Source organism: Oryzias latipes, chromosome 19 (genome assembly GCF_002234675.1).
Source record: "Oryzias latipes chromosome 19, ASM223467v1".
NCBI lineage: Eukaryota > Metazoa > Chordata > Actinopteri > Beloniformes > Adrianichthyidae > Oryzias > Oryzias latipes.
In genome coordinates, this window is record NC_019877.2 from 3,985,278 (window position 1) to 3,996,515 (window position 11,238).

The window sequence follows — 11,238 nt, forward strand, 5'->3', positions numbered from 1 at the left end:
GTGATTGGCTGCCTGTCACCTTAGCCACGCCCTCCTTATAGTAGCTTCAGAAAGATGAGGAACCCGCGGCTACACCTGCTAAATCATGGCTACATTTTTGGAACGATTAGCTTTTATTCAAAAAGTAAGTAAAGTTCGGAAAAAATTTGCTTCTAGACAAAACTGTTGATTTTTTGGGAGCGCGTGGCGGACTCGACGTAGCTTGACGCCCCTGTTTGTAGCAGTTACCTAGCTAGCTAACTACTAGCTTGCTTGCTACTCTTTAGCATGGTGTTTATTTTAGGCTAGGGTCTCTAAATACCCATTAAAGTAGTAGATTATTTTCTACGATTTTAAAGCTGGAAGCATTATTTTAATAAATAAAAGTTGATAGTTTCTCATAATTATTGCAGGTTCCCACCTTAATGAAGGCAACAGCAGATGATGAAAACCCCTGTCCTGGTTACCTTTTTCAGGAGATTGGAAGTATCCTTTGTTGGTGGCCTAATCAAGGGGAAAAAATGTTTTCATTGTTTTTCGGATAAGCAAAACTTGTTCCATTTAATACACACACTGACTACTAAAGTATGCCCTTAACTGCCATTACACTTTAGAAATATCCCATGAGTCCTTGGGTTGTGGTCAGTGTTTGCTTGAATACCTCCTGGAGAGACTGCAAGTCGAGTCCTGCCACGTCAAACTTAAGGTGAGAACAACATCTGGGCATAGACTCATTTCTGCATTCATCTAACTGAGTGTAACCTCTGTTCTCCTCCTGGTTATTGAAGGTGCTAAAGATTTTTGTCCACCTTTGTGGTCATGGTTCAGATCATTTCCTTACAGAACTCAGAAGAAACTCCACCTTCATCCAGCAAGCATCAGGTATAAGAGATTGTACCACTGGAATATATCATAGGTATCACGTGATAATGGGGTTTTAAAGTTGAAAAATGTCCATTTATAAGTTTACAGTGGTCCTCCTGATCCCATCCATGGCTCAGCACTTTACCAGAAAGTAAGGAGTACGGCACAGGTACGAGACTGGGTGTATTCTTTTTACCTGGTTTATAAACTGAGTTGGAATTTACTTACTAGGTGTTAATTGTTTACATTTACAGGAAGTGGCTCAATTACTTTTCACAGATTCATTTAATACCAAAAGCAGCATGTCTTCACACACTATTGCCCCTCCAGGAATGGGTGAGTAGAATTTAGGTTTACCTGTGTTTTGACTTTTTATCTTCTTCTTCCACTTTCGGCTTCTCCCATCAGGGGTCGCCACAGCGAACTAGTCGCATGGTAAATTTGGCAATGTTTTACGCCGGATGCCCTTCCTGACGCAACCTTCTCAAACCGGGCTTGGGACCGGCACAGAGGTAGAGAAGGGAACAGGGAGCAGCCCGGAGTCGAACCCTGGTTTCACGGATGGAAGGCGCCGCAAACCAGCACGAGCTAAACCAGCTCCTGTTTTGACTTTTTATATCGGGGCAGAAAGTATTTGTCAGTCACTGATTCTGTAGGGTTTTTTTTATGTAAAAAGATAAGTTTGGTTATAATGTCCATCATAGACAAACTTTAACTGTAAGACAGAATGTAAAAAAATAAATAAAAATAACTCCACAAGCTCCCTGCTCCGCTCCCTTCTGATTCATCCTCTTGTAGACGACTAGATCCACGTATGTCTTCGTTTTTGTCATGGAGCTGGCGTCTGATTCAAACCTATATGGCTAGATAGCTACAAAAGTGCTCGACATTTTTATTGCACCAGTAATGTCCGGTTATGGCAACTCAACTCATTCCATTCTATTTTGTTCTTACGTATTTAATATTTCATTGTTTCTGTACATATTGTACATATTTTGATTAGAAATGTGAGTTACAGTATTTTTATTTTATTCTATTTTATCTCCACCACTCCCAGGCTGCTACAATTTCATTGTATCACCAATGACAATAAAGGATTCTGATTCCTTCTCTACTCAGCTGCATTTATGGCTGCTATGCAGGGTTATTATTATTCAAAATCAAAGCTTTAACTTGTGTTTTTGTTTATTTGGAATAGAAATGATCACTTTACATTGAAGATATTCTGTTCATGTAGATATTTCCCTCCAATAACTTCTTTATTTTCTCTGTCCAGGTATGGGATCAGCTCTGTCCCACAGGTCAGCACTGCAGGGTTTTGGATATAGTCCAGGGAAACAAGGAACAGGTGATATGTTGATCAATGCAGAGCAGGGCAAAAATATATATATTTTTTTCTTAACCCTTAAAAGGAGAGTTTTTGTCAATCTCCTCTGCAAAGAGGGCCGTCTGGGATTCTCATTTTCCTCTGAACCTCTGTTCTAACATCTGTGTCTCGCAGCAGCCAGCGAATCACTCCTGGATAAGATCCAAAAAGCTGCGGAGGTCGTGGCCAGCGCTGTCCTTCCCCCCACGGAACAACAGGGCCTCCGCCTCCACGATAACCATTACCGCGCCGTCTTTGCCCCATCTGCACCCATAGAAGTCGCCGTTCCAGCGTGCGCATACAACCACCCTGCAAGCAAAGCAAAAGGTCAGACATTTAAGGACGCCAGTTTGAGAAGAAACCTTTAGACGACAAATGGATGGTATCTCTCATATTTTTAAATTAAAATTTGTGGGGTTTTTTTATGCCTTTTTGTTTTACACATCAATAGTGTTACAATGGTGTCCGGGGCAGGTAGGCGGTGGCTGGGAGGAGACTGACAGCAGCAATGGCTCCTCCCACAACTCCTCTCAGGACATCAGTGCGGATAGCAGGGCGTCTCTGGGCAGCAAGTCAGCTGGAACAAGGAGCCAATCGGGAGCCAGCAGAGGTAGTAATGGGGATCTTTTAGAGCGGTAGGTGTTTCTGTTCGTCTGGAGTTTTTTGTTTGTCTGTTTGTTTGTTTTTAGCTTGTGTTGAGTTCCAGATGCCTTTTTAACTGTCAATTTTTCTTCTGTATTGTTCTGCTGTAAAAAACAATAAGGCAATTGCTTGTTCAGACAAACTCAGACTACATTCTACAACAGTCAAGCAAACAACAACATGAAACTGTCACAAAAGAAGTGTACGTGGTTCCAATCAGTTCTGTTTGAAGGACTGGGGTCTAAATTTATTACTAAATGTATTTACTTTACTAAAGATGACAAAAGGATGGGGCAAAATTTTTCAGGATTTTTTTTAATGATCCTCAATTTAGGTTAAAAACTAACCCAATCCCCCCTCCCCAAATAATTGCAATTGTATTATGGAATACATTAAATAAGGCTTTTAAATTGTATTTAAACCTGTTTAAGCGGCTCTGTTTTATAAGCCAAGAGGGGTTGAGATGCTTCACATCACTTTGGTTTCCAGGGTGGAGGCCCTGCAGCTGGGAGACTGTGGCCAGGAGGTGGCGCTCATCAACAGACTGACTGAAGGCTCCAGAGTTTTCCTGACCAGAGAGGAGTGTCAGCACTTCATCAAAGAGTTGGTGCATTTTCCTTTTTGACAGCCACGTTCACCTCTTCGAGGTTTGTACTTCACATCCGTGCTCTCTGACCTCTCAGGTGCTCCACTCTCAACTGCGACGTGGTGGTGGAGTTGCTTTCAAGCAAGCTCCAGAATCCTTCAAGCGTTCTTCAGATGGTAAGAGCGGAACTTTGACCAGTTTTCTTACTTGGAATCATGCCTCTAGATCTGTGTTTCTTGAATCCCACAGAGGGCTCTGTGTGCCATCTCGTGCCTTATGACCTCTGACCTTCTCTCTTTGGAGCAAATGTTTGGAGCTACTAAACGCAGGCTTCGTCAGCTGAGCGAAGGCTCTGGAGGACCTGTGGCAAACAAAGCTACCAAGGTAGCGGATAAAGAAAGAGAAGGTTACATCTAAGAGGCAAAGCTGCTTAATAAGTTGCTTTGGTTTGTTTTTGTTCCAGATCCTTCGACAGTTTGAAGCTCTTATCGGTGGATCTCTGCACGTCACCAAGCTCGATGCGGCGAACAACAGCCATCCGCCCGCAGTCGCCTCTTTCTCTGAGAGCTTCTTGCCAGCAGACTCGGCCAACGACACAAACCTGAAACCTCATCAGTCTGCGGGTGTCGCCCCTGCACAAGACCCACCGTCTCCCCCTGTCGGTGGGGACCGTCCTCAGAGATGCTCTGCAGATGAGCTGACGAGGGACGACGGAGAGGAGGAGCTTCACCGTGACCCCAATCAGACGCAGCTGGTCAGACCAGCTGAGAGAAATCCGGACCTCGACAGGAAGGAAGAACCCTCGCCGGCCCAAAAGGGCGCTCTGTCCCTTTTCAGTGGCATGGAGATGGTGACCAAAGTCAGGCTATGTGAAAAGGACGTGAGCGCCAAAGCCGACGGCGCTGAAGACGGTTTAAGATCGTCTGTGAATGCCAGTAGTTCCTCCAATAGCTGTTGTGCGTCATTTGATAGAGATCAGGCAGTTTCAGCGTTCTCTTTTCTAAACTCTTGACCACAGACCAGCTTCCTGCAGCTGCGTCTGTCATCATCCTCCTCCGTTTTTCTCCACTTGTTTTCAAATGAAGGTGTGGTATTTGAGGATATGCATCTACAACGGCAAAGTGAAAATGACTGAACAAGAATATTTATGTGGATAGAAGGCAGGAGACAAAAGGGTTTGAGTGCCATTTCAATGGTTTAGCATTGTCATCAGGTCTAGCTGTTAAAAGAACATGTCAGAACTAAAAACAAAAAAAACAGTCAGCTTTTATGTGGATTCACTGAATTAAAAGGACTTCCACTTGAATTATTTCTTTCTGATGTTTGATTCCGCTGCTTTCACACAGTGGTGGTGTTATGTGGCAGCTGCACCTTCCAATTATGAGACATCACCGGTTTAGAAAATCACAAAAAAAAGAGGAAATCAATTGATAAATAAAAATGTTTGTAACCGGTTTCAATTATTTTAGCTAAATGAATAAACGACAACACAGAAATATTGAACTGTTTGCAGGATTTCTTGCAATAAAACATGCAGTCAGTGCTGATCAGTTTTGACGTGTTTGTGTCTAGATAGAGGATTTTGGTTTAAGCTAATGAAAACAAATAAAAATAATATGCAGACTAAAGTTTACAAGATAGAACACTGCTAAAACATGATTTTTTTTTCCTGATCTCTTTGGTGCAGCTGAATGAAACGGCAGAAATAAAGAGCGTGAGCAGGTCTGATCTGCTTTGCCTAAATGTATACTAAACTCACTTCTTCTGTCTCGTTTAGACACCAGTGACCGCTTAAGGTTATTCCTCCTCAGCTGCACAGCCTTTGCACTGCAGCTCCTGTTCAAATGAACTTCAGAAATACGTTTGTCTTCCACGTTCTCGACGTTTTCTCACATCTGAGGGAATTGGGTAATGCATTATTTTCCATGAAATTGAGCTTAAGTGAATTTAAGAGTTGAGAAAGCTTGTGTGGATAAAATAGCTCTGTCAGTGATGAACCCATGGTGCAGAGAAAGTGATGTTACAGTGACTCCCATGATGCATTTGGTGTTGGTTAAAGACCCACTCCTATAAAAATTGTGGGGTTTTTTTTGGTGCTGTGCTATTTTTCTGATGACGGAGGACATTCATACAAGAAAAATTAAAATTACATTTAAGTATTTCTTTATTCAAGTTCTTGTGTATCTGTAAATTAAAAAATGGTATTTGAAAAAGATTGACGTAGAAAGTCGGTGCTGTGCATCAACGGTCCCGCATGCTACTAAGGTGTGAATTTCTATTGAACTACTGCCGCTCTGCAGAAACTGTCCTAAAGAACAACTCAGGTTTTTCTTTTCTTTTTAGCTAAAAACAGAGTAATAATGAAGACCACAGGAAATGCTTCTAAAATACATCAAAATATGATCATAGTGGGTCATTTAACCCAACAAATGCAGTGAAAGTACGACAGAACATTAAACATCATTTAAAACACACGACGACGGTTTTGGCATCACTTTATTTCAATGTCCAACAGTTTGGAAGATTACAGGGCATATTCATCACTTTCACATCTGTTATGTGCAACACAGTGTACTGGTCATTTTACACCATCCATACACAAATATGGCTGAGAGACTCATGACACACTGCTAAACAATGTGTAAAGTGAAATGTAAACACGCAGTTTGACTTTTTGTTATTTTGTTCTGCTGCCTGCAGTTGCCCTCGTCTTCTCGCAGGTCTATAAATAACCGTATCTAAATTTAGATTTTTGCAGTTTAAGTTTACAAGCTGTGCTCTGATTTCTTAACAACTTTTCTGTTTTCACTTAGAAAAAGTGTCAGAAATGATCTTTGTCTAGCTTTGGTTGAAGTGTAGGTATTGGACTGATTTGTATATCTTTTTGGGGGACAGATCCTGACATAAACATGCATCTGGTGTCTCCAGCGGAGAAAAAAAACTACTAGTCAAAGTGCTTTTATTGTTAGCGAGCACTTTGGACACGCTCGCCCTTCCGTTAGCACCTGTGAACACGTCCACCCGTCGACACATGTCAAGAGAGCGATTCCTCTTCATAAAGTGCACAGAGCGTATACACACATATGCATTAATACTGCACAGAGAAACCACAGTGGTCGGGCCATGAAAAGGCGGATGTGCTTAACAAATGGGATAAGGTGAAGCAGCGCTCCCTGGACATGACCTCCCCACACGGCGAGAGGGGGGGTCATGCCATTGGCCCTGATGGATGACGGACTGGCGGTCGGCGGAGGGCTGGCGGTCATGTCGAGCCAGGGTGCCCTCTGCTCTGTAAACTGCTGAAATGCGCCTCCCTCAGGACTCTGTTGATGTAGTAGTAAGGGACACTTCTCCCGTCGCCATGGAGACCGTGGTGTAAGGAGCTGGCAGAGTCCTCGGGCTTCGGGCTGGTGCAGTTGCTGTGAATGCTGTCGCTGCTGGAGGACTGCAAAAGCAGAAAGGGGGGGGGGGGGCGTCAAGAAATGCACGATTGTATGAAGACTGGGGGGGGCGGGCGGGCATTGGGACAACTCTGCGTTACCTCAGAGTCCAGGTCTGACAAAAGCAGGCTGGGGCCACTCCCTGACCTCTTGGCCTGAGGTGTCAGCTGCTGGTCGTCCTCACTGTCACAGCTTCGGTGTCGTTTCCTTTGACAGAGGTAGATCAATGGAATGACAAAAATGATGCCGGGGGGGGGCCAGAGTATCAGGAAGAGAAAAGAAGACCCAAAAATAGACAGACAGTTACATGAGCAGGCCCTCCGTCATTAGCTCCCACAGATGATTAAAGGGTCCAACATGCAGCAGCCATACCAGGACTGTGCTGCAGTCATGTTTAAAGGAGCACACACTGAAGACAAATTCCCGTTACCTGCTGTCAGTCAGCATCTCCGCAGCCATGAAGATGATATCCTGGCAATAAGGGAAAGGTGACACTCCCTGTTCGCCGGGTGGAGACGTCTTGGAGTCAGTCCTGATCTATAATTATAAATATCCGCGTTGCTTCCTTCTATTTAAGGAGGAAGTTTGAATGAAAGTCTTCCAGGCTGAGGGTTCAGTAGAAGCCGCTGCCTGTTCACACCCGTCAGGGGTTCCTGTCGGCCGCCAACGGCTCGCGCGAGCTGAGCTGCCCGCGGGGAGTTCTCGTTCACGAAGCGTAATCTCGAGAAATTCCGGGCATCACGGCGAAGCTAGCAGCTAACAGGAACTTCTTCCGCTTTCGTAGTCAGCCCACCCACCGTTGGTCATGTTTAACGATTCCCCGTACTCAAGCGAAGTCGGATGAAACAATTAATCACGTGTGTTATGGAGGAATCGGGCTATAAACATATTAATAAAAGTTCAACTCGACTTCGTAGACATCCGGCAAAACGCTGCAGAGAGCTTCTCTCTCTTAAAGCTCCGCCTCCATGTTTACATGACGTCATTGAAGTCAACTTCCGGTATGGAATACAAGTAAAATAAAATAAAAAGTAAAATAAAGACATTGTAGAAGAAATGTTATCTTTTTTGTGCAATGTAACATTCTTGACACTTAACATTATTTTCAACAAAAATGTATTGTTTGAAAGTACAATTAAAGTGTTCTACATGGTACAAAAAAAAAAATACAACAACCTCACATTATTTCCTTGCAACCCCCCCCCCACCCCCCCATTTGGAACAACCCTGATATCTTAACTAACAAAAATATGATTCACTTTGCTTCATGGAAGATCAACGGGATCCATCTGTGTCAGCATATAATTCAGAATGTCCCTCCCAACGTTATCCTCAATCTATGGGATTAGTAAAAACAAATTTCTAGAATATCAGCAAATTAAATTAAATTCAACTCAATTCAATTCAATTCAATTTTATTTGTAAAGGCCCAAATTCACAACAACAGTCGTCTCGATGGGCTTCATATCGGTAATTGAAAAAGTGAAACATAAAATCAAAAGGATCATGAATACATAGAATTCAATAGAAAAATACTAAAAGGAACTAACAAACTGACTAAGCTATACTGGCATCCCTGCCCTTAGACCCCCCTTCGCGGTAAGGAAAAACTCCCAAAAAAAACGGATTCCGGAAAAAACAAAGAAACCTCAGGGGTGCCCACATGAAGGAGGGATCCTCCCCCAGGACGGACAGGCAATGTACCAGAACTCACAGAGAAGAATTAACCTATCTAACTCTACACCTACATATTTAAAGTCCAGCAGACGAGCTTCATCCAGAGGGAGTTGGGGGGACAGTCGGGGGCGTGAGTCGAGCCTGAGACAGGATCCACAGCCAGGTGTAGAAACAGTAGCAGAGACGAGGTACACGGTCAGGAACAGGAGCACGGATGAGCCAACTGCAATCTGGAAGCACTCCTACTCCCCAGGAGGGGAGTGAGAAGAGGGACACTACATGAATCGCACTGCACCAAACAGAGGCATGGAGAACTAAATGATGAATACTGATCAAGAATAGAGGAGAGAAGGAGGGTAGAAGTAGAGGAGAAAAGAGGACAGAACCCCAGTGCACCATAGTTACCCCAGCTTCAACTTCTAGCAGCCTACTAAAAACAAATTGTTACTAATTTATGTTTCAAAACATTAACATTAAGTTAAATAATCTCTGAATACTAACTAGTCTGACAATAAGCCTGTCCAAAGAGGAATGTTTTCAGTCTAACTTTGATGTAGAAACTGAGTCGGCCTCTCTTCCATGAGCTGGGAGTTTATTCCATAAAACAGGGGCTTGGTGGCTAAACGCTCTACCTCCAACTTACTAATTCTAGGAACCACAACCTCATTTTGTGAGTGAAGTGTTCTATTGGGATGGTAAGGCACTATGAGGCCTTTGACATAGGATGGGGCCATACCGTGTAAGGCCTTATAGGTTAACAGGAGGATCTTGAACTTGATTCTAGAATCAACTGGGAGCCAATGGAGCGAAACTAACACAGGAGTGATGTGATCTCTTCTGCTAGTTCCTGCTAACAATCTAGCTGCTGCGTTCTGAACAAGCTGGAGACTTCTTAAGGAACTCTTAGGACACGCTGCTAACAAGGAGTTACAGTAATCCAGCCTAGATGTAACAAATGCATGGATGAGCTTTTCGGCATCACTTTTGGAAAGTAGATTTCTGATCTTAGCAATATTCCGCAGGTGAAAAAAGGCAGTTCTACATGCCTGAGATATGTGAGCCTTAAATGATAAATCCTGGTCAAATAAAACCCCAAGGTTTCTAACTGTGGAATTGGGGGCTATACTTATGCCATCCAGGGAGACTATCCGATCAGACAGAGCATCTCTGAGGTTTTTAGGACCTAGTATAATGACCTCAGTTTTTTCTGGGTTCAATAGGAGGTCATTAAATGTCATCCAGGTCTTGATGTCTCTGATGCAGGCATTCAGTTTCTCTACATGGTTATTCTGGTCAGGTTTAATAGATAAATGTGGTTATAAGCACTAAATACTGCTTGACCCAAAAAGACCTAGAACTTTCTCCTACAGTAGCACATTTCATTGACCTTAAAAATCCAAAGCTCACTTCCAAAATTTACTAGTTGATATCTAACATAGGTGACAAAAATTTACTTACCCATGCCAAAAAGGGAGTCTGAGCTTTCATTGAATTCTAGTGATCAATTTTGGCTACAGATCTGTCTGAATGCCTTTCATATGACCAAAAGTATAATCTGCAATATATTCAGGCGGGAGCGCCTAGTGCGGCATGCTGGGGGGCCGTTCGCTCGGGGGGTGCCTTCTTCCCCCGGTTGTGCCCATCCGCATAGGGCTCCGGGAACTGGATGGGTTAGACATGCTGGCGGGGCTCACTGGGGGTGTCTCTCTTTGGGGTCGCGTTGGCGCCCGCCCTCCATTCCACTTTTACTCGCATATTAGACACCTTGATTCATTTAGGGCCTTGTGGGGATGGTCTGTTGGAGGGGGGAACGGTGAAACATGCGTGACATTCAGTAATGTCACTTTAAATGGATGTTTGGTCTTTATTCTTTGTTTTAGGTTAACTTGGAGAAGTGAATGCTCAGACTGAGCTGTAAACAGTCACTCTTGGCTTTGTACCATATGCTTTCTATCATGTTTCTGACAACCATTACTTTTTTAAACAAAATGTTGTTTAGTAATTATTAATTAAAAAAAAATCACAAGATGTTTTTCGCATTGATGGATTCACAGTGATTGATCTCTACACTCCAACGATTCTTGGAATTTTGTTTTTGGACAGGCTTCTCTCAATAAGGGTGAATTTTTAGACCATAAAATAAGGAGCCCTGCATTTCTCTGTGAGCTGTACAAGTAAAATAAATATTACCACTAGATGGTGCTAAAAACCTCAGTGTTTCATTTAATTCCACATTTCAATAACATTGGACTTAAGGAATTTCATCAGTAAAGTCTTTCCAAAAATATAACAAAAATGATACAAGACAGGTTTTTAACTTCTCACTTGATCATATGTGCATACCAGAGAAGAAAGATCCATTGTCCAGGATGGTTGGTTGTTGTACAAATCATTGTTTTGTGCTTTTTTCAGGATTTAAAAATGTGAGTTTACATACAACTAGTGATGCAACCTGGACATGTCATCAGTGATGTTTCCTGGGGCCATGGAGTGTTTCTTGTCTTTCAAACATCGTACACTCTGACCTAGCTGGGGTTGATCAGATCCCACCTTGTGTCCAGGTGGCGCCACCCACCCACAGTTCTCCCCTTCTAATCCACAGCCACCTTGACGTATACGTGTTTTTAAAGGTAACGTTATTTTTTATTAGCATTCAGGTGAAAAATATCAAATTTATCTAATAA

The 11,238-nt window shown here is 43.0% G+C and overlaps 2 protein-coding genes across 6 annotated transcripts; one reads left to right on the plus strand and one right to left on the minus strand.

Moving 5' to 3' along the window:
• The first annotated feature begins 1 nt into the window (after position 1).
• tepsin (TEPSIN, adaptor related protein complex 4 accessory protein) lies at positions 2-4,940 on the plus strand. Of its 5 annotated transcripts, none has more exons than XM_023949742.1 (13): positions 2-124; positions 393-465; positions 594-685; positions 768-861; positions 945-1,012; positions 1,098-1,179; positions 2,120-2,191; positions 2,345-2,536; positions 2,661-2,844; positions 3,341-3,454; positions 3,535-3,613; positions 3,687-3,821; positions 3,901-4,940. In XM_023949742.1, the coding sequence occupies exons 1-13, from the start codon at positions 86-88 to the stop codon at positions 4,447-4,449; spliced, it is 1,773 nt and encodes a 590-aa protein (XP_023805510.1). In that variant the 5' UTR covers positions 2-85; the 3' UTR covers positions 4,450-4,940. The 5 variants fall into 5 exon arrangements, with proteins under 5 accessions (XP_023805510.1, XP_023805511.1, XP_023805512.1 ...); XM_023949743.1 differs by having other exon boundaries at positions 2,348-2,536; XM_023949744.1 differs by lacking the exons at positions 2-124; positions 393-465 and having other exon boundaries at positions 663-685; positions 952-1,012.
• A 976-nt stretch (positions 4,941-5,916) lies between these two features.
• Positions 5,917-7,848, minus strand: fam104a (family with sequence similarity 104 member A). The gene is made up of 3 exons (XM_023949748.1): positions 7,308-7,848; positions 6,979-7,084; positions 5,917-6,882 (listed from the first exon to the last, which is right to left on the minus strand). Exons 1-3 carry the CDS (start codon positions 7,334-7,336, stop codon positions 6,700-6,702), a joined length of 318 nt encoding a protein of 105 aa, XP_023805516.1. The 5' UTR covers positions 7,337-7,848; the 3' UTR covers positions 5,917-6,699.
• Between the last annotated feature and the right edge of the window lie 3,390 nt (positions 7,849-11,238).